This window comes from Phalacrocorax carbo, chromosome 14, assembly GCF_963921805.1.
Source record: "Phalacrocorax carbo chromosome 14, bPhaCar2.1, whole genome shotgun sequence".
Lineage (NCBI taxonomy): Eukaryota > Metazoa > Chordata > Aves > Suliformes > Phalacrocoracidae > Phalacrocorax > Phalacrocorax carbo.
In genome coordinates this window covers 17646996-17670809 of record NC_087526.1, presented here as the reverse complement: position 1 = coordinate 17670809, position 23814 = coordinate 17646996, and the positions used below count along the sequence as shown (strand labels likewise).

Genomic DNA, 23814 nt, shown 5'->3' with positions numbered 1-23814 from the left:
AGTGAAATATTAACAAAGAGGCACCCTCACCTTGGCAGTAAGGGTTGCTGGGGTTGAAGTTCAAAGCAAACTCATGAGATACCTAGGAAAGGGGACATTACAAACAGTTAGGGAATGGAGGCACAGACAGAGCAATTGCTCAGTGTTGTGAAGGCCCTACCTGCCAGCTAGGAGGAATCTGAGCTCCAAACCCAAATGCAGGAAACAGCTTGTCCCTGGCGAGAAAGGGCAACAACAAGAAATGAGAAGGAGCAATTCTTTAATAACTCACTATTCCATTTTATTCCCAGAAAGCAGCTGGAGACCAAGGTTCAATTCCTGCCGTGAGGAATGGGTACACCATCTAGCTCCCCCTGGCCAGCCACCAGTCGCCTAAGGGTTGCAGGCTTGGGCTTGACAGTTTCAGAGTAGCACCCCATAGGACTCTCAGGAGATCTCCAAGTTGCAGGAGCAAAGCCAAACCAACCACAGCCTGGCTAAAGGATAGAGCTGACAAACATACTCCCATTAAATCAAACAGAGCATTCATGTTTGAAATGCATTATCAGCAACAAGGGGTTAGTAACCAGCTAAAGCAGCATTACAGAGTAACCCAGGGCCATAATAGGGCAGACGTGCAGGGACAAATCAAGCAAGTATGCCAAATTACGAAGGGCTGCCACTGCCCTCCCTGTTGGTGCAGAAGCAGGAGGAAGTGGTAGCAGCTCCTGAAGGAATCTCCCGAGGAAAGGTAGCACCTCAGTCATTCAAACATTACAGCTCTGGAACAAGCTATCAGCCTTGATCGCTGACACCCGCTGTGACACATTTTTGATGCAGTGGCTAGATCAGTTAAGATCATGACATACGTGTCATAATCCTGGACTACACTTCCCACACTCCAGATAGCAATCAGGTACTCATTTATCCCGTCTGGGCTGATGTAGTGAAGAGAATCTGGTGACTTGGGATCTCCGTTGGAGCCAGTGAAGTCTACACCCACCTAATCAGTCAAGATGATGACAGCAAGTCACTGAGACATCACCATAAGCAAATGAGAAGAACTAACCATACCCAGAAACAGAGGGTTAGACGAGGCCCACACAGCTCCCTTCCTCCCAGGCACACAGGCAGCCCTATACAGGGACAGGCAAACAAGCCAGCGTACCTTTTCCCATTGGGGTACATGCATGTTTAAGAAATAGTAAAGCTTTCCACTGATAGACTGAACCAATTTCTCAAAAGAAGTTTAAGAAACCCTGGTTCCATTAAAGTTGCTACTTGATCACAAAAAGTAAAATATAGTATCGTGTTTTTTCCAGTTTGAAGTTTCACTGCAAATTCACACTGCATTCGCAGTCATTCACACTGCAAATAGAAGTACTAATCATAACTTCATTGCTTTGTCCTGTCATCTACCAAGATGTGCAGTGGGAAAACAACTCACTGTAAAGTTAATTTGGCAGCCTCCCATGACGTAGTCCAGAAACGAATATTCTGTCTCAATCTAGAGGAACAGGTAGATAGTGTTATACCTCCTCCCCATAAGAACAGATTTCATGACAATCAGAAAATTAAAAAAGTAAAAAACCAACAAAAATCATCTTACCTTGCAGGATTTTATCCTAATAATACCAGAGTTTTTGTAGCTCTTTTTCTTTTGTTTTTTCTCAGGATGAATGCATTCGAATTCCACCTACAGAACGCAAGCATACAGGAAGCAAGTTCCAAAACATCTGCATTTACAGCACAGCAAATTAATGAAACAGAACAGCGTCAGACATCACACAATTTCTGAGTTACACAAATATCTGGCAGAATTCTGAAACTTAATTTTAGAAAAAGTTTTCAACTACTTTGGCTTCTACCTGGCAAGTTAAGCAGGATGCTTTTCCTACCAGCACTGGGCAAAACACGAGGGAAGACCTCATAAAAGCCTCTCTCAACAACATAACTGTTATTCTGTATGCAATCATGGAACAGGGTCATTGTATCAGAGGAAAAAAAAAGTTTATCACAAATACAAGCATTTCTCTTAATATAATCAGGTTCTTTTTCAGTTAAGGGAAGGGAATGCACTCAAACAGAAAATGAGGTGGCGAAACCTTTGGGTGAGGGAGGCCAAAAAACCTAGGTCGCAGGTTCCCAATGGCAGCGTTTCACTGTTTTTTCATTTGCATTAGTTCCGATTTCACATGGCCTAGGGAAAGAGGCAAGAATCTTCTACCAGCTTTAGGATTACAACCACAAAAATCAAGTTGGCTGGCAAATGGAAGCAGTCCTAGGCTAGGTCCTGTGTGCAGATTCATCTGATATATCTAGATATTAATCTAGATATCCGTCTCCATGAGAACAAGAGTTCAGGTTTTCATTGCAATCAAGAGAGAGAAACTGACACCACAAGCAAATGATTCAACTTCTAAACTGGATGACCAAGGCAAGGCAGCTAGAACTTAATCTGGCTACTGCCGTAAAGTACAATAAAAAATACTTCTATCAATATATTATGAGCAAAAGGAGGGCTAAGGAGAATCTCCAGACTTTTTAGATATGGGAGGAAAGAGTGACAAAGGCTGACGAAAAGACCGAGGTACTTAATGCCTTCTTTGCCTCAGTCTTTAATATAAAACCAGTTGTTCTCTGGGTACTCGGCCCCCTGAGCCGGAACACAGGGAGCAGAATGAGGCCCCATAATCCAAGGGGAAATGGTTAGTGACCTCCTACCTGACCTAAACACACACAAGTCTATGGGGCCAGATGGAATCCACCAAGGGTACTGGAGGAACCGGTGGATGTGCTCACCAAGCTGCTTTCCATCATTTATCAGCAGTCCTGGTAACTGGAGGGGTCCCAGTTGACTGGAGATGAGCAAATGTGACACCCATATACAAGAAGGGCTGGAAGGAGGAACTAGACACTGGTCAGCTGGACCTCAGTACCAGGGAAGGTTATGGAGCAGATCATCCTGAGTGCCATCACACAGCACGTACAGGATAACAAAGTGATCAGGCCCAGTCAGCATGGGTTTAGGAAAAGCAGGTCCTGCTTAACTAACCTGATCTCCTTCTATGACAAGGTGACCTGCTTAGTAGATGAGGGAAAGGCTGGGATGTTGTCTACCTAGACTTCAGTAAAGCCTTTGACACTGTTTCCCACATCATTCTCCTGGAAAAACTGGCTGCTCATGGCTTGGGCAGGGGTACTCTTTGCTGGGTAAAAAACTGACTGGATGGCCAAGCCCAGAGAGTTGTAGTGAACAGAGCTAAATCCAATTGGCAGCTGGTCACCAGTGGTGTTCCCCAGAGTTCAGTGTTGGGGCTGGTTCTATTTAATATCTTTATAAATTATCTAGATGAGGGGACCAAGTGCACCCTCAGTAAATTTGCAGATGACACCCAGTTGGGTGGGAGTGCTGATCTGCTTGAGGGAAGGCTCTGCAGAGGGGCCTGGGCAGGCTGGATCAATGGGCCGAGGCCAGTTGTGTGAGGTCTAACAAGGCCCAGTGCCGGGTCCTGCCCTTGGGTCACACCAACCCCAGGCAGCGCCCCAGGCCTGGGGCAGAGGGGCTGGGAAGTGCCCGGCGGAGAAGGCCCTGGGGGTGCTGGCTGACAGCCGGCTGGGCATGAGCCAGCAGTGCCCGGGTGGCCAAGGAGGCCACCAGCCCCCGGGCTTGTGTCAGCACTGGGGTGGCCAGCAGGAGCCGGGCAGGGATGGGGCCCCTGTGCTCGGCCCTGGGGAGGCCCCACCTCGAGTGCTGGGCTCAGGTTTGGGCCCCTCGGGACAAGAAGGGCCTGGAGGGGCTGGAGCGTGTCCAGAGAAGGGCAGCGGGGCTGGGGCAGGGTCTGGAGCACAAGTGTGCTGGGGGGCAGCTGGGGGAGCTGGGGGGGTTTAGCCTGGAGAAGGGGGGGCTGAGGGGGGCCCTTCTCGCTCTCTGCAGCTGCCCGAGAGGGGCTGGAGTGAGGGGGGGGCTGGTCTCTTCTCCCTAGTAACTAGCGATAGGATGAGAGGAAATGGCCTTAAGCTGCGCCAGGGGAGGTTTAGATTGAATATTAGGAAATACTGCCTCACTGAAAGGGTTGTCAGGTATTGAAACAGGCTGCCCAGGGAAGTGGTTGAGGCACCATCCCTGGAAGTATTTAAAAGACATTTGGATGTGGTGCTTAGGGACATGGTTTAGTGGCGAATTGGCAGCATTAGGTTTACAGTTGGACTTGATCTTAAAGATCTTTTCCAACCTATACGATTCCATGTCTCTAAGAAGTGTGCCCCTTGGAAGCACTGCTTCTCTCATTTAGCTAGAGAGGAGACCAGAATGCTTGTGAAGGTGACCAGCTCAAGCACAAATGTTATCTGAAACAATCCCTACCTCTGGGCTCATCTGTTGAAGCATTAACAAGCCCTTTTATTTCCACCTGACTCAGCAGAGACCAAAACAAGCTGCACCGCTGGGAAAAGTGGCAGGCAGCTAGCAGACAACAGGCTCAAGGATGTCTTTAGGAATAGGAATGGTAACAGTACCCAAGGAAAACAGAGCAATATAATTCCCACACCAGGTTTTATTCTTCCCAGATGTTGGCTTAGTAGTACAAAGATTCAGACAGAAAAAAAATCACTTTTGGAGGCAACCACTGAAAGTATATCTCCGAGGTCAATATTAAAAAGGGATTGTGAAAGACTGAATTAGGGGTGAAGTTACAGGGGATTGAGAAAGCTCACCGGAGAGCCATCACTTGCTTTCTGCAGCTGAGTCAGGTTAGTTTCAAAAGTGCCGATCAAGTCATGCGACCCATCACTGTCGTGATCCGCACACTGTACCTGAAAGAGAACAGAGCAAGCCATGGGCAAGTGTATTGCATTAGGGAGAGTGGCAGCTGCTCACCACCTGACCTCCTGCTCCTGACAGCTCTGCAGCAATGCTAGTGAATTCCCCAATCACATCTGAACTGGTGGTGCCATCCATATCACTAACTGAAACCTGATAGTAAGAAAGACACCCAGAGTGAATCTCAGAAAAAGGAGGATGTTCAGTTGCCCACCCATTTAAGTGAAAGTTTTAATTGAAAGCTTTCCCTAGTTTAAACACAAGAGATTAAAAAAAAAAAAAAACAAACCAAACAAAAAAAAAAAAACCCAAACAACCCAACATTTCACAGCCCAGATATGTAAATGTGAGATCATTCGGGACAAGATATGCAACTGGGGTAATGGGAAGAAGCAATTAAAAGTTTGTCAGTTTGTTATTTAAACACTTTCTGAATATACTCTTTTCTTCTGCCCAGCAAAAGCATCGATTTTCAAAGAAACTACAATTTCCACAGGGCACTAGGTCTGTCTTTTTCTGCATCTTATACCAATCAAAGTATAAATACTTAATTAACGACCAGTCATGTTTAGATCAGCATGACAGCTTCAGAACCAGGAAATGCAAAAGAGCAATGCATTTAAAAATAAAAATATGCTAAGAACTATGGCTTGGAGCAAACACAGTAAGATGTGTATTGTCAATAGCTCCCCATAAAATCAACTAAGAGGCGCATTAATAATATGCACAACACACATGACTACAGGACACAAGTATTTCCAGAAGCAGTCAATCAAGAAACAGTTTGTGAACAGCTGCTTCCTCCCCCATTGAAGTCCACATGCTACACAGGCTCAAAAGCTCTCTCTGAGATCTGTCTTTAATAACAAAGAAAACTGATGTTACTCCAGTATAAACCACAGCGACAGCTTCCTCCTCAGGACGAAGGGACAAGATGAACCCATGGGTAACACCTCGATAAGGATGTCAAATTCAATGGCTATGTATCTGAATTTGAGACAGGGTTCTTTTAGGACTACTTTGATGCACCAGCAATCTGCCACTGGTATGAGTGGGAAACTTGTACAAAAAGCTGGGTTAATTATCGCCTGATCTAGCCACCTAAATGAAATGTGCCATCCTTCAGTGTCTTAATTGGAAAACAAGATCACCTTAGAGACTGTGCCCCCTTTCTCCCCCTTTCCCCTTCCCAACCCACCACACCTTTCCACTCCTCTCTTATGCATGCTCCACCATGAAGCAACTCCCACCTTCCTGCCTGAACTCCACTTTGCCTCTCTCAACAATTCTGATATTTCTTCACCCAAAAGCAACTGGATTATGCCAGGGGGTCCAACGAAGGAGGCTCTCATGCAGAAGCCAGGGTGCGGACGTCCAGTGCAGGGCCTCCTTCATGCCAACACACCTGGATAGCCGCAGAGAATCCAGCAGCTGCGACCTCCATGCACTTCCTCTCCCCTCCTGCTTGCTCCTGCTCCCCCTCTCAGCCACACCAATAAAATTATTGGTTCGCAGCATGATATGGCTTAAAACAAACCTCTTTTTACAAGCATTTTCTAAAACTGGCCAAGATTCACTGTATGCAGCCCAAAGCTGCTGCGGTGCTACTGCAAACAAAATCCTGCTAGCAATACTGCAGGACTCTGTATATAGTTATTTAATGATGAATTTTTCCTTTGCAAATGAACTATCCAATATTCATTACGAGCCTTGGAATACAGTCAGCAGGTAAAAGGGCCCCTTTCATCTTGAGGAGGAAATTTAAGAATTCACAGCAAATGGGTTTACCATCAAACACATGGACTGGCAGCTTTTGTTCCAATACCAACACCCTCAAATTTCACATTTGCTATTTTCATTTAAATAACTATGGGGGAGAGTTGCTACTTTGATTTGTCTCTATTTTTAATGAAACTGTCATTAAGATTACGCTGTGTCACAAACCTGAGCTGTTCTTAATACAGAACAAGGAGAACATCGCTTTTCATCACAATTAAGAGAAAACTACCGAAGTATTAGGTAGCAAAGTTAATTTGGTCAAAACATTTATATTCATGCACATAGTCAGTACATAATCCTCACAGACAGCTGGCAAAGCTGATATTTAGGGGACACATTAAAATAGCTGTTTCCACTGTGCTCAAGTACAAGGAGTTCTCCCTTCACTGACTACCATTATGTCACATGTAATTGTTCCTAAGTAAATTTTTGGAAGCCTCAAACAAGGTTCAGAGCAGCAAATACCAGATGAAAAAATGAAACACCAGTGCAATATTATATTCTTCAGCACTGCTAGTGAAACTCCTGCCTGACTTCCCTAACCTGTTAAGTACAAGAACAGTATGATCTTTTTTCACAGCTGTGCTGTGAAATAGATTATTTGCACATGCATCAACAATTTTGACTGAAACAACTGTCAGTAAAGATCTATCCTTTTTAAGAAGCGGGTCATTCCAAAGTGAATTCCAAAGCACTTAAAAATTCTGGAAAACAAACAAACAAAAAAACCCAAAACAAACAAAAAACCCAAAACTAAATCAAAATCCCCATACAACAACAAAACCAACCGCACAAATCTTTTTGGACTATAGCAAATACAGCCTCATGCAATAGAATGTGTGGACTGTGCCATCTCATGTCAGTTTTGACAAATAGCAACATGCACCTCCTTGCCATCTCCTTTCCACATTTGCTGCTCCCTTTTGGACCAAGAGAACTTCTTTCTGACCCAAGGCTGTTGATTCCCCAACAATAAAAGCTCGCGAACACACGTAGAACATTGCCACGTATCGACAAGCCCAGCACACCCGAACATCTACTTCCAGGTTAAAAATCTCAGTAACTCTTTGGACCTGCCATGCAGCACAAAAAAACATGCTTTTTGCTAAACCTTTCAGATCAAACTTCCAACATCAGATTTCTTCACAGACAGAATGAGGCAGGAAAATTCTGCAAATGGAAAGTGTTTAGGAGTTGGATAAGCAGAGAGAGACTACACTCACATAGAATCATCTATGGATTTAAATGCCTTTACATTATCAATGCATTGCTTGGAAAAAGAAAATAAATTAATTTGCTATCAGATTGTCTTTTGTAGAAACTTAATAGAAGATGTAATTGCTCTGCTACCACCTCCATAAACCAGGACCAAAGAGAATTAGTCATCATATACAAGACCACAAGGAATTGCAGTTCTGACTCAAAACCAAATTTCTAGTTGGAACATATTGAAAAAGAGTGGAAGCAAGACTGCCAGTCTCATGAACGGATGAATCTGACAGATGCACTAAGGTCCCCTCAGTGTCAGTATCCTAAGGCACTCAAGCTTGTCCCACATATATGAGCTTCTCAGTTAACTTAAGAGTGCTAGAAAGCCACAGTTTAAAACAACCAACCCAAACAAACAAAAATAACCAAACACCCCCCCAAAACCAACGAAAACAAAAATACTCACTGAAACCTGCCCAGAATAGTGAAAAAATCAGTTATAATACTTATGACTGATCATTACAAAGTGTGTCACTTCTGCATTTCCTGACTTCTTAGTTTGACAACTCATGATGTTTTAATACAGACTTCATACTTAATAGATATATAATCAGTTATCTGCCACACTACTGTTCTAGAAAGGCAATTGAAAAATTTAAATATGGCTAGACAACCTGATAACTCATAGTTAGTATCAACAGAGATTGGATTTCTGAAGGCTGTACCTTGACAGGTTTATTAAAGTCTCCGCCACAGAACGTCTGCAAGGGAACACTGAACTTCCTCCAGCACGGATTTAAGTTGTTCTTAATCACCTTAAAAAAATTACAGCATAATGTCACGTGAGGGATGCCGCACGCAAGTCACTAAGAAACATAAGGCAAGGGTTCTGCACAGCTACCTAAGAACAGCCGCAGTCAGTTCAACCCTGCCATGCATGGGCAGCCAAGCAAAAGCTCTGTAAGAAATAAAAGCTGAAGTTTGGGTAAAGTTATATTTTAGAGCCAAGCCAACCTAACAGCTCATCACCGCTGAAAGGGAGGAGAGTTGTGCCACTCTTCTCCCTCGGTGCATGGTTGGACCCTTCACTGAGCCAGCTTAATCCAGTCACCAGGCAGTAAACAAACAATGTTCTGCCAGGTCAGCGAGCAGCATCCCTTTTCTAGGGTACAAGACAACTTTCATTGCAGAACTGGTGCAAAGTATGACCAGGAGTGGGACTCCCACTTTTGGTAGGAGTAAGGTGTCTGATCCACCCAAGAAAAACATCAGCATAGAAATACTACCTCTGATCTGTACACCAGCTGCCACATTCCAGCACCGCTCTGCTTGTAGAACTCCAAAAACGGATCCGATTTACCTAAGAAATCCTGCAAACAAAAACCAACAGAAGTAATCAGCCTCCTGTAATTTACTAAGATGAGAGAAGAGCTGGCTGATCAGTAGACAATACTTCAAACAAAGCACCAAGTCAAACAAACTATAAATTTGTTTTCCTTTCTTTTAGTTTACTTTTCTCTTTTAAACTGCTGCACTTTCTAAGTCATCAGAATTTATCAGCTCTGATTCCAAGACCACCGCCTCAGACCATTTTTGTCACTATAAATCACGTCATTTTGCTGACTGAGCAGTAGGGTCACTAAATCCCTGGGCTGGTCTTTGGCTTAAAATAACATCGAGGCAGCATCCCTGAATTTCCACCTTTTCTTCCTTAACAACGTTACAGAAAGCTCAGTTCACAGCTACAATATTCATTGGAGACAATACCGAACTGTATATATACAGAATGTTCCAATGCCAAAAAATCCCCTAATACCTAAACCTGGCAGTTGAGTTTCTGGTTCTACATTGTGGTTTTCAACACGAAATTATGTCTCCAGTTTACTTCACTGTAAGTAATGAAACACAGGGAGCCTTTTTCCATACGTGAATTACCCATCTTAGTTGAGTGTCTGCAAACAGAGAGAGATTCCTGGCCAAAAGGCACTAACTGTAAATATCGCAGAAGCATGCAATGCAACTGAGAAGAATCAATACCTTTTTGTCCAAGTTTTGGGCTTCAATTTCCATGTACACAACCCTGGTATCTTTAATCTCCTCTGCTGAAATCTGTGCCACAGATATTAAAAAAAAAAAAAAAAAGAAAAAAAGAAAAGAAACCCCACAGAGTTTTGCTCATACTTTGTCCATGAAAGAGAAACTGCAGTTACAAATATCTCTTTCCTGTACACGTGTAGCATTTGAAGATATACCGAAAGAAAACTAGAAGCGTTACTTTCTCCCAGACAACATATGAAAAAATGAGAAACCATTTTTTCCACACCAAAAACCTTCTTTACCGTAATGGTGCCCTTTCCTGCTGGCTTTCCTTGCTTCAGTTCCAACGGTCGGGTGAACACCGAGCTGGACACAACCTAAGATTTAAAGACAATATAAATGTCATTAGAAAAAGAGCAAAGAACTACTATTCAGAAGCAAAATTCTCAAACTCTCCTGAGAGATCTAAGAGATAAACGCATTTCCGACAGCGACAGCCGTCAGTTTGCGCTCCTGAGTGGCGCAACAATCTGAAAATTGCCTTCTCTCACTATCCACAAAACAGCACCCAGTAACTCGTCTCCAAACGCAACTTTAGCCTCCTATTTTTTCTACCCCCAAGACACAAGAGACATTTTCATCACAAGTAGCCAAAAAGCTATTAAAATCAGAAAAGGCTATTTAATTATCAAGTCTTTCTTTAATAACACAAACCCCACTTTTCTTCTCCTACCTAGCAATACCGACCTCTCCTCAGGAAATGAATACAGAATCTCAAATGGCCTTATTTACCCAAATTTACTGATGATCACTTTGTAAAAAGGAAACTCCATCAGAGCTCTCCAAGCACCATGCCTTCCTTACTCACAGACTGCCTTTAGTGCTACACACACCGCCTAAGCAAACCTTGTATATTTCTAACCTTCACTTTGTGACTGGCACAATGATTTTTCTATGTTCAACAGTAATGCAAACTAACCTGTTCAACAAAATGTTTTCAAATTTTTATATGTTGAAGCCTTTGATAAAGCAGACTTTCACCTCATTTTTCATAATACACCCAACGCTTGCCACGCTTTGCGGATCACTTCACACGCCTCTACGCATACCTGTCCCAGCGTGCACTCAGTCCCGCCAAGGTAGTCATCGTCATTCAAATCAAAGGACTTGTTATCAATATCATATACGCCGAATTTCAGCTTCTGCACTTTCTCAAAATAGTAGTCCACAACCAGTTTCTTGCAGAATTCAGGGTTTTGGCAGTTCTTGATCCTCTCCGTGCGATCTAGCTGCACAAACGCAGAAGCAAAGCCGTCGATGATGCGTAAGACCCATGCTTTCTCCAACACAGCTTTTAATCTGCGACCCAGACTTCTGCGCTGATCGAACACAGGCACCAGCCAGGCTATGCAACCTGGACCATGCTCCATGCTCGGTGCAGAACCAGGCCACTGCTGCCAGGCTGACCGACGGCTTGCCAAGAAAGGACATTACATCCAACAATAAATGTTACCGTACAGGAAAATTCTGCAAATTAGAGGAAAGTATGGTGAAATGCTGCAGTCTGGACTGCGTGCTCTGAGGTAAAGGAAAGAGGACGGGTTATGCAGTAACAGGCAAACAAACATCCCAATGCAACTCTAGGCAAACATATAAGCAGTTAATGAAACTAACAAACGCAGAACTCCAAGCAGAGTTTGAGCACGGGCATCGGGGACCACTCGTGGAACATGCACCTGACTTACACGCATGAAGCCCCCGCTAGGAAAGCCAGCGGGGCGTGCGGCTGCCCTTACCTCAGCCCACCGGCCGCCGCCTGCATCCTGCAGCAAGACGCAGAGAGGATCCGACTTGGAGCCCAGGTCCCTGTCGAGGAGGCCCCGGCAGGACACCGACAGCTCCACTCGTGACACGCACCCAGCCATCTGCGGGGCAGAGCAGAGCGGAGGGTCAGGCCGGCCCCGCCCCCGACCCGGTGCTCCCGGCGGCGCGCGCGACCGCGGGGCGGGGCCGGGGCTCCGGGGAGCAGCGCGCGCCCGCGGCGCCGCCACGGCGGGAGGACTACGGGAGCGCGAGCACCGGCGGGAGGGAGGGAGGAGGCCGGCTTCCGCACGGCCGGGCACCCGGCGCGGCCGCCTCCGCCTCCGCCGTCGGACGCTGCCCGCCGCGCCCGACAGCTCCGGCTCCCGACGGCGGGGGGGGGGGGGGGGGGGGGGCCGGGTGGCAGGCGCTGGGTCAGGGGCCCCTCCCCGCCACCCCGGCGCCCCAGGGGGAAATGCATTCCCCAAAACGTCTCGAACGTCGCCGCGCCGCCGGGGCAGCCGCAGCTCTGCCCGTGCAGGCGCTCGCCGGCCCCGCAGCGCCCCGGGCAGCGCCGCGGCCGCCAGCCCGGACGGAGCGGGCGGCGATCTGCTCAGGGCGGCCGAAGAGCCGAAAAGCCCCCACGGCTGCAAGGCCTGCGTTCGAAGCCACGGCAGCCACAGGGCCCCAGTTCTTTGCGGTGACAGCTGTTACGATCTCACAACCTCGTGATAACTAAATTTTATTACGTATCAAACTGCAGATGCTTCTGTCTAAGGAAGAGCCATAATTCTCTAAACTGAATTTAGAAGATAAACCTTCAAGCACCAAAGCATTCAAGAGATTGTTGGAGCTCTCAAGCTGCCCAAGTACTTTAAACGTGAATATCTCAGAGAAGTTCCTTCAGGGTTTGGAAAATAAGGAAATAATTGTTTGCTCTTTCTAGTATCCGAGTATCCACATGGCTTTCTCATAGTTGCAGGGTGTAAATATTTTTCAAAGAGATGAGTTTTTATTAGACAACATTTAATTCCTTAGACCTCCTGGCTGCCATCTACCCTGGACAGATGTTAATGACATCACTTAATACACTTTGCCACAGCACTCGGATGCTCCAGTGATGGCGGCAGAACAAAACTGGCGTCCCATAGAATTAGCAAAGCTTTAGGCAAAAAGGATCATAGTTCAGCCTTCTACTATGGTCACCATCATCATCTGCTTTAACACCAGCATTTTCAGAGAGGTTAGTCTGAAGTACTCTGGTCAACTGTTCAATCTACTAATTAGAGCCACCCATCTTCCACTTCATTCACTTTTCAAGACCAAGTAAGACGCACAAAAAAACCCATTGCCTTTAATAAATATGTTCCTCCTAAAATCACAAGTCACAGGTATCAGGTTTTTTCTTTACCTACACATACCATCCCACCAGACCAGCTTACATCTCACTCTTGCACATCTGTACAGCCTGCAGTTCTGCAGACAACTGTACATGTTTGTATGAAACCAGCTGTTTGACAAGGAAGATCAGGACAGCCAGCCTTCACTCCTGTGCCAACATTTCTCTGTTTATCGCAACAGAGATTTCTGTACCAACAGGAGACAGAACCAAGAGCGCAAAGGATCAGGCGTAAAATTAACCTCAAAGAAACTGCTGCCTGTAAGCTTTAGCATCCCCAAAAAGCAGCAATGCCTTTCTAGGAGGAAACCATCCCTACAGGCCTCGAGCTGCACACAGAACAAGTCCATACATATTTATTCCATGTTACAAAGACACTGCTGAGGAAAAGTTAAAAGTTTGAGATAGGAACTGTTAAACCACACAATGAAGCCAGGAGGTGAAGTGACACAAGTCCTCAAACCTGACCACCTCCCATCTGCTATCTGGATCGTCTCTCCAGGTCAGTAGCAATGCAGTTATGAAAATACTCCACCATTTCCAACGATTTATCTTTCAATACACTCATACCCATAAGGCTGCCTCATCCTACTGTTTTGGATTTAGTAATGGCATAGGATTTCCCTGGAGACACGGCCCAGACGTTCTGCCGAATCCCTGAGCAGTTACAAACCACAAGGGATCCTTTCCCACTACATCCTCCTGCTCCATCTGGAGATCACAGGGCACCAGCTGACACACGTGACAACCAGGACGCAATGGAGTACAGCCAGGCTGGTTGTTCTGAGCAGCTGAGCAGGAACTGTTCTTCTAACAGGCTGTGCTCCCTCCTCGCCAACTCGGGGGATAGCAAGCAACTTTAGACAGAACCCTTATGGGAAGAAGAATAGCTCCTTAACAGATTCAGATAGATTCATGTTTAATCTGAAAATATCAGTTTGAACCTCAGCCAGAAATTGTTTATACATTGCTGCCTACGGACATCCTTGAAGAGCACACACAAAGTTTTTTTCCACTTCACAGCTTTCCAAATACACTGTATGGTGTTCTCCAGTTTCAATCCATTCCTTGAATAACAGCAGCAGAAAATCCTGATCACAGACTACTCAGAGTATCCCAGCAAGAGCAAGGAGCAGGTGGTCTGTTAAGACACAACAAACATTTCAGTCAAGCCTGAAGATCTGCTTAGCCTCTAGGTAAGCACCTTCACCCAGTTATCCTGCCAGCGCAGCTCGTGGGAGAAGTGCAAATCCCTTGAAACCTGCTTGCATCTAAAAAGCTTAAAAATATCAAAAGCGTAATATATTTTCATTCCCAAACACATACACACAAAATACTGAAGGGGGGGACAACAGTGGAATTCCTCAGCAATAAGGAAAACTAGCCCCAACTTCTGTTACCAGCTATTTTCAAACAGGATTTAGTGATTATAAGCATTGGCTCAAATATTCTTTTCCTCCCTAAAGCAAGAATTCTGGAATTCATTCTTCACAGTAAACTGTATTTTTCTGGAGTAACTGCATCTCTCTTCCTGAACTCAACAAAAACCTGAATTGTTTATGCAAAACATATCCATTGACTTTCATCTCCACCTCTCTCCATAAAGGCTCTGTTCACTTCCTCTGAGGCACGACCATCCTGAAAGCTTTGAAAATGCCATCAATCAGCACTTGTACTTAGGAACAGCCCCGTGCCTAATACAACCTCCCATCCTGATTCTCTTTAGGCAGAAGCCTGCAATGCTTTTTATTTTCTCTTAAGCTTCTGCGTTGTGAGCATCCACACAACCCTGCAACAACTTGGCATTTCATCACTCAAAGCTACCCAGCTGGCGCACGCCGGCTCGCTCCCAAGGAGCGAGGGCTGCACTGGCAGCACGGCTGTGAATGACACAGACCCAGCGGTAACGCTTCATCACTTAGCAGTGCTGTGTGACGGACACATGACACGAGAAAGGTTCTGGTGGTTACTACGCTCAAACAGTGCACAACGGCTCTGAACCCAGGCTAAGTATACAGTTTAATGCAATTAAGCTGAAAGAACTTGGGGTTTTATTATTTTTATTAATAGCTTTCCTTTTTTCCTTGGCATGCCCTCAAAGAACACCAATCTCATTCAGCTTGCAGATTCAATCCAACCTTTCAAAAACAAATTTCATGTTGTTTCACTGAGTCTTCATAGAGCACACTTATAAACATACATACACACAATAAATTTAGCTTTTAGACTTGTAAAAATTAATCTTTACTATGACAGAATATTTTTTACATTTGTTGCAACGCTCAAATTTTTCTGTTTTCCAACAGTTCCAGAAATTCTAATTCACTGATTCCTTACTTCCCCCCCTCACAACCACCCTTGTTAACTAATATGACGTCTATTATTTGAAACTTCTGCTTCACAGAAGACAATGGATGTTTCCAAAGCAAAAATAGCAGCAAATGGCTTTCCATAAAGGTATTAAACCACATTCAATTTATAAAGGATTTATTATAGATTGATCCTTAACAGCTTGCAACGATCACAATATAACAATCTCTCCAACCCACTCTGCCACTGGCAGAATAAGGTACAGCATGGCCTGGAAGTCACAAAACTATTCTAGCAGCAGGAGTTCAGTTTGCCGAGTAAAAATGAACTCCAAACATGGTAATAAATTCAAACTCTAGTTAAAATACATACAACAGAGCCACTGGGTGCACCCCAGCATAGCAGGTTCAGAAGAAAAGGCAACGTAAGCAAGCCACTGGATAAGTGCTGCTGTTAGAAATAGTCTGTAAAATCACAACTGACATTACATTATACCCCCACAATCAACAATTTATATTGACAATAGCCATACACATCTGATCTGAAGTTCTCACAACTCGGGGGTCTCAGTGTTGATAAGCATTGCCTGTGAAGTTTCATCTTGAGCCGAATTCTGCATATTCCTTCCTCAAGGGAAAAAGTTGCCAACACTTCTCTTCAGATCCATCAGGCATCTGTATTTTTTTTGCCTTTACTTAGAATTGCTCAGGATATAACACCACACTTTGAGGAAAAATAATACATCACCCATGTTATCCCTAGAAACTCTAGAGCAAAACAGTATCCACAGAAGTCCGTAAGTTCCTGAGCACATACTCCAGAGAAGTCTTTCACTGCTCTACCAGGCATGATTCCCAGTTATTCAAGTAAAACACAGAATGGCTCTGGACTAAGTAAGCTTTAAGAAGTGCTCAGATAACAAAACTGAGGTCCAGTTTAAGAAGTCAAAATTATTTTTACTGTGCATACCACCTCTTCCCTGTAAAGATCATGGACTCCAATAGCTGTGTAATACAAATGGAAAAATAAATCCCGTATCTCCAACAAAGCTGTTCTACACTGAACTTGAAGCACCTCAGTAAAGAAGTTGGTCCTAAATAATCAAACCGAGACAAAAAAAAATGCTGCCTTCTAGGAAAATTACGTAAGAGATCCATATTACACGTTCAGAAGAATAAGGAGTTACCTGCTACTTTCTGAAGTTTTGTATAAGCATTTCAGAACTTCCAACCCTTTTCACATGATTCTACAGAAAAATCAACAACTTTTCACATGGAAAAGAACATTCTCCAATGTAAACAAAATCAACTCCATAGACAAGTCCGACACTAATCTATAATATTTCTTCTAGTAATTCAGCTTAACCGAAGCTTAAAAGCAAATAAAATATAAGAAAGCACTGTCCATATATGCTTGAAGAAAGCTCCAGACAAGAGTGCTGAAAGATTTTAATTGTCCCAATTCAAGAGCTTTGGAGGGTCTCACATCTCCCCAAAATGCCAGATATGGATATTTGAAGCATAAACAAACTCTTCTGTACCTATCCCTCTGCAGTAGGAGTGCCACCATTTAGTCGACTAAGGATCATGTATTGAACTGCATAAGGTGAGAATTACTGAATTACAGTATTTGTCTTTATACACCTCCATACCACACTTCAGGCTCAGAAGGTGAGACGCTCCCCTTTCCCTTCAGGCTGGGGAGGATGCGGTAAAGGGGAGTACAGGGCGAGAGGGGGTTGTTACTCAGATCACCCCACTATGGCAGCTCACAGAGCCCACTGAGTCACCCGGAAGGCAAGAAAAATTTAATAACTTCACAGCAAACACCACCAGCAGTATTTTTAGTAGTGCCAGAAATTATTTCTTCTGGAGAGAAAATGTTAGCGTTATTAAATGATCCAGACTTGTGGCTCATCTTGGTTTCACTGCTCCCCGTAAAATGGAATATAAGCAAGGATTAAGCACAAGAAAACCTGCAGTTGGTTCCTAGTTCATCACACTAATAAGTTTTCATCAACTACACCATTCTGTACAGGAATACAGCACGCTCTATTTCAGTGTACACCAAATATTACACATTGATTGAAGAACTTGGTTAACTCAAGCTTGAGGCTTTAATACATATGCCTAAGGACAGCTGATTTCCAATGACCTTGTTTTGTACTGGGCTGACCACAGCTTCTGCCTTACGTTCTGCTTACGAACACAACAGAAATGCCAGCAATCCAGCCACTGTTACGTACCAATTGCGATCTTCACCATCTTGGCCTCATGCTACCCAACAACTCAAGAAATACACCCAACACATATAACAGACCATCCCTGTTAATAAGACTTCCACTTCCCAACAACCTAACGTGGTCCCCCTCCTTTTCCATTGCTTAGTTTAGTCCCACATGTCACAGTTATCACCCCACTTTCTTCAAAACAGCTTCTCTCTTCTCCTGCTGTGATCCTGAATAGCCAGACCACCGGAACCAACACTTTCTCAGATTACTGGTTCAATTTTCATGGGGCAGCCTCTTACATTTCAGTTTTTGGTATTACTAAGCTAATGCTGGTACCAAGGTAGTGTCATCACCACTTTCTAAATGTATTAGCAAAACAAAAATTCTAATGCAATCCTACTTTCCTGAACCCCATAAGGCTCTAAAAGACTTCATAAAGCTAGGTTTGTATCACTACATGCACTAAAAAGCATCTTCATTTTAAGATTAGATTAAGAGAGCCTCATGAGAAAGGCCAGAGTCCACAAAAATTAGTAAATACAGCCTTTTCCCAGCACACCATCTCTTCCATGGGCCACAGAGCCTCACCCCACAGCCCAGCAGCTCTGCAGAGAATATAAACGGCCACAATTCTTTCTACCATTTCATTATTCCTGGGGGTTTGGAGCAAGGATGGTTAAAACCAGCATGACTACAGGCAGACAATCAGTATTCCCTATACTGTGTTTCACAGTATGTGTCACCATACATTTTGACTGATCAATCAAAACTTTGTGGGAAGGGGGTTAATTAACTGTTATTACAAATTTGACATAAAACGTGAAACAAAAGGCATGTGTTAACTGTTAAAAAGTAAACAGAATATTGAATACTATTAAGAACACCTTTATAACCAAACTGCTCTGGAAGCTTGATTCAGTCCTGATAAGGAGCATCCATGGTCCATCCTTAATTTCATTCTTAAGGTCCAGCCTTAATTTCAGGGCTGAGAGCTCCCATGGAGGACAGACACAGAGCAGAAAGCTGACAGATGTTTCTGACAGGGTGCAGTGGTGAAGCAGTGAGACTGCGCTGACACTGAACCACTCCAGGCCACGACCGCAGGTAACCAGCAGCACGGCCACCAGCCCAGACAAGCCTTTCTGAGCTCCAAATTTGACTACAAGCCTTATGCAAAGTTACTGACTATTGCACACCTAAGGCACTACTGAATATGCACAGAAATTAGGGCCTAATTCTACTTACTGAGTGGTCTCCACATGAACCCCGAAGCTCCAGTACCACCACAAGAATTTGGGTTTTTTATATCTGAAGGCAGCCCACAGGTATGAGTGCTGAGCACATACTGTGGCAACTCGACCTCCGAGACACCCGTGGAAACCAACTGAGAAAGTAACGCTCCCATTTATAGAATCATTAGGTTGGAAAGGACCTTTAAGATTGAGTCCAACCGTTAACCTAGCACTGCCAAGACCACCACTACATCATGTCCCTAAGCACCACATCTATACATTAATAAGATATCCATATGATAATACATATATCTGTAGATTATCTATGCAATAATAAAAGTAACAAGTTTACAACAGTTTAAAAGAGCTGAAATAAAGCACAAGAGTCAGAAATGGGATTGTAATTTCCAGCAGAAAACACAAACGAACTTCAGTCATATCATCATCTTTACTGCAGCTTCCCCCCCACACCAAGCAAGAGCCATGCCCCAACTCTAGGGAAACAACAGCTTCTCCTACAAGCTAACCTCTACCCTGTTCAGTGTTCACTTTTAACTTATGCACCACCAATATCCCCCTTAATTACAACCAACAAGCTGAAAGGCCTGTGCATGCCTTTACTATATATATACACCCTCTGCTTTTCTGAGAAATAAGTAAAACTGACAGGTCAACACTGATTCTATTTCAAATATTAGTTTGTAATACATTAAATTACAATGGGGTTCAAATTAATACCTGAACTTAAACAAAATCTCAGTTACTTTTCCAAGCTCTTCATGCAAAAAAAAAAAACCAAACCAACCACATTTCAAAGTTCTTCAGAGCATTTAGGTGCAGAATATTGAAAACCATTTCATTGAAAAACTAACTTAAAGCAGGTTGGGGCTTTGGAGTCAGCCATTCATTTGCCTGAAGTTGGAAGAGTAACTGCAATCCTAGAAGTGCCCACTGACTTCTCCCACCAAGTAAGAATTTTTTTTTCATTCCTTTCATATTCTTTTATTCAGATCCCCCCCCCCTTGATTCTCAAATATTTATTGCTGAAATGTAAAGAACAACTGAATTGAAAAACAGATTTAAAAGCTCAAATATACTGACCTTTGTAACAACCCCAAACATGCCATTTTACATAGCACATCTTTGCCTTTCTCAGGTAAGGCCTCATTCTTGCCCTTAAAACCCCAGCTATTCCCAGCTCAGGTACAAACAGCTAAACATTCTGTACCATGCCCCACATAAATCAACCCGGCTATGGCTCCTCCACTTCTCAGTCCAAACTCCTTAAACTGAGATTGAAGACTACACCCTATTCCTTCTCTTTGGTTCTTCAACTACACTGTAGCTTCACCACTTCTTTCTTACATGCACCCGTGATTTTTGAGGCAACATCTTGGCATTCATTCTGCTGATCCCTTCAACAGCCTCTACCGTTCCCAAAGGCTGGAAATTGAAACCATCCTGTGCTTACTCTAGAGCCGGCATGATTTTACCCATTCCCCCAGACACAGCCATGATATTATGCAGGCAATGTCAAGGCAGAAGCTCACTATGGTCCATCTGTTTAGACTAGTACATATTGTATGAACAGCATGAGTTCAAAATAATACTTTAAAAGGAAATGTGCCAGCAACACATTTTACCAATCTCTGCTGTTTTATCAAACTCACATTACTGAAGAATTTGGGTGACCACATAGAACCAATAGTAACTCAGTTAAAAGTTTGCCCTATTTTTTCTTTCACACTGCTGAATGATCACCAAAAAACAACTGAGATAACCCAGATGAATTCTTTAGACTATTCTCGGTTGCCCTTGAGTTATTACTGCACATTGCAACTCCCACCTAAGAAATGAGTAGGGACATAAAGCAGAAGCGACCTTTCAAGTTCTCACACATTAGAGAATCACACTCTCTCACACACTATATACTGTGAGCTTTATTCTTTATGGACTTTAATCTTTAATCTAGATCCTCATGAAATATGATCTGGAAAAAAAATCCTGTAATATTGCTTCTGCAGTGCTCCTAAGAAATTGATTGATTTCTTTTAATTTATTTCTTCAATTTTTTCATTGCAAGTCAAGCCTTTCTTATGCCAACACTGTCTTTTACTTCTTTCTCCATTTGAGTAGGTTTCTTTTTAAGATAGTCACATCCCCATAACACTTTTCTGCCACTTAATTATTACCATCTGTGTATAAATATCTTCACTTCTCCGTCCTAATCTGCTGCAGAATAATGATGCTTCAAAGCAGAAACACCTACAAAAAAATCCCCACCACCACAAAAACCTGAAACTGAGGAAGCAGAACAAAATTAAGGATTTGGCAAGGTATTTTAAAAGTCTCTCCCCCATTCAGACTCACAACAGAAGTATTTAAAGGCCACAAAACACCACACTGACCTCGCATCCCTTTTTTGATCTCCTCCAGATCCAACCTCTCCTGTCAGTGTATCTTCACCCATTACGACAATGGATTCAAGCTATTCTGCTTGTCTCAGTGCCAAGCAGGCCAAAACGATCATAAAATCTCCCTGCATTAAGAAGGAACGGATTCCACAACTGCAAACAGACTGGTATTTCCTCAAGCTTCTTCCATGTCTGCTACCCATAGTATATGTACTGCAATACTTTTCAACCTATACACTAAAAAACCTATCTGTTTTCATTAAGTTTGAACTTGCTATGAATGTGTTCCACACCCTTTAGAAAACATGACTCTAAGTTAAGAGCCTGAAAACCCCTATAACCCAATACTGGTAAATCTTAGGTTCTCCCACATGTGAGCATCTTTATTTTCTCAAAGTGAAACGAGCATTTCCAACAATTTTTTAATACATATGACCAAACTAAGGCAGAGAGAAGTTCTCTGAGCAAAAACTTCTGTGATGAAAAACCTAGAGTAAATTTAACAGCTGTAAAAGCATCAATTGAGTTACATTTACTCTAAGCAGAGACTTGGGAGTTATCGCCATTAGGTGGAACCTGCAGACTCTGGTTACACATTGCACATTCTCTGGGCAGCAGAGCACTATCTGCATAGTATGAGAACAGTTGAACAACCAAGACGGGCAGCAGCCAGGACCAGCAGCCAGGACAAAACATGAGACAGGCTCCGCACATCAGCAGTCCGTTTATCGCAGATCCTTCACCAGTAGGCCTTTTAGATGTACCTAATGCTCTGGCAGAGGGATTTGCAGATCACAAAATGATTAAAACAGTATCTGTTTTCACGTTTTACGTGTAAGCACCTTGGAGTGTGCGCTGCTCAAAAACATTGAAAACAACAGGGTTTTACTACCTTTTAAAGGCTAAACAAGGAAGGTTACATCCACCACTACCAACAGTAGCTGGCACAGAACTTGATTATAGGGATCCCTTTCACCTTTCACAATAACAGAATTAAATGATCATAATATGGTTGTATTCAGTCAAGTCACTGCACTGAAAATAGCTGATATTTAACAGAGATATAACATTATCTGCACACTCTTTAGGATTTATATTACACTGATTTATTATTGGTTTTCTTTAAACCAAAGCATTTTTGGTTTCAGAAAACTTACTCTTGTTTATCTTCTATTCACAGGCACAACTAAGGACAAATTTTACCATGAAAAGAGCACAAGTCATCCAGCAGAAGGAAAACACTGCACTCTCCTTTCTGCTCCTGGACTAATTAGGGTATGTGTATGCAATTTTTCAGATATACTTGAAAGGCTGTTTTCTTCAAAGAATGCATCCAGTCTACTCAGAATGCTCTTACATACACAGAGACAATTATTGACTTAAGTGACTACAGTTGTGTTTAAAAACCTTAAAACAGACTTGACCATCAAAAACAATTCTGATTTACATTCTAAGAATACAGAAGACTTAAGGGCTCAGGTTTAACTATTTAACAGCAAACCATTTAGATCAGTTACACCTCATACATTCTATCATTAACAACTGAATTTAAATTTCACATTAGTTAAATTCTTAAACTGTCTACTCACTGTTTCACTCTTTCACATAAGCTCAGTGCTGAAGTTTCTGAACCACAAACATTCTTAATTAGATTAGGGCATCACTTCGTTGTTTTTACTAAAGCTAAGAGTGCAACTTTGGCCTTAACCTTTCAACTTCAACCCTAATGTCACTTTACTGACATTAATGCTGATGTGCCTTTAATGTGAGGATGAAAACATTCTGACACTGTTTTACTGGTTACTCAGACAAATTAGCTATACACTGCCACCCTGCATACACACTTACCTCACTCCTAAAAGCATTCAACTCCATAGATGAAAAGAGCTCTAAGTGCTAGAAAAACCACTCCATTTATTCGTATGAGACTGGACCTCTAACACAGAGGACTGGCTCTGCAGCAATGCTGGAATGCAGTGGGGGAATCCTAGGCAAATGAATTAGTAGCAAGTTAACAACTCTGCCTCCCCTCCTTGAAGAAGAGGGCTACCCCTACATTCAGTCAATGAACCACCAGTGCCTAATTTTACTTTAATTAGCCTCTTTGCTTTTGTAGCTGGTTGCATTAGTGTTCAATAAAATGGGCTTTATAAATACAGCCCTTTTATTAGAAACACTTTAATAATGAAATGGTATCAGCATAATTTTCACATTCAAGCTGAGCTTCCTGTTCAAACAAGCAAGGACTTTTCACATGCTATAGCCATCCTCCCATCAAAACAAGCAGCAATACTTTTGTTATACTGCTGGAAACAAAAGTTTCATTTAAAACTCACATTATGGAGCACACTCTGGCAGCCAGGTCACTAAGCAAACAGGTGCTACACAGTCTTGAAATCTTAGTGACAGCAGGCCTATGAATTTTATCATTAAAGGCACTCAATCAAAATTACTTAAAAGGAATTCTTTAAATAGTTTAGGTTCTGACTACATTGCTATTTTCCTCCCAAAATCTGCCTTCATTTTTAAGTGACTAGAAAGCATTTATAAGCTTTCTACCGTCACAAAAAGCAACACTAGATCCACATGATCACATTTAATTG

The 23814-nt window shown here is 43.1% G+C and overlaps 1 protein-coding gene across 4 annotated transcripts in view; it reads right to left on the bottom strand.

The window, feature by feature from the left end:
* CPNE1 (copine 1) overlaps positions 1 to 23814 on the bottom strand; it is a 45242-nt gene that overhangs the window by 5559 nt on the left and 15869 nt on the right. For all 4 annotated transcript variants that reach the window (XR_010375138.1, XM_064465109.1, XM_064465111.1 and 1 more), the window contains 12 exons: positions 11623 to 11751; positions 10936 to 11115; positions 10129 to 10203; positions 9827 to 9898; positions 9076 to 9159; positions 8515 to 8604; positions 4696 to 4794; positions 1589 to 1675; positions 1427 to 1486; positions 849 to 982; positions 161 to 215; positions 31 to 82 (listed from right to left, as the gene is read on the bottom strand). Coding sequence is in view for 3 of the 4 variants with exons in the window: in XM_064465109.1 (XP_064321179.1) it covers positions 31 to 82; positions 161 to 215; positions 849 to 982; positions 1427 to 1486; positions 1589 to 1675; positions 4696 to 4794; positions 8515 to 8604; positions 9076 to 9159; positions 9827 to 9898; positions 10129 to 10203; positions 10936 to 11115; positions 11623 to 11751 (1117 nt within the window). In the remaining variant the exon portion in view is untranslated. The remainder of the gene's footprint in view (positions 1 to 30; positions 83 to 160; positions 216 to 848; positions 983 to 1426; positions 1487 to 1588; positions 1676 to 4695; positions 4795 to 8514; positions 8605 to 9075; positions 9160 to 9826; positions 9899 to 10128; positions 10204 to 10935; positions 11116 to 11622; positions 11752 to 23814) is intronic.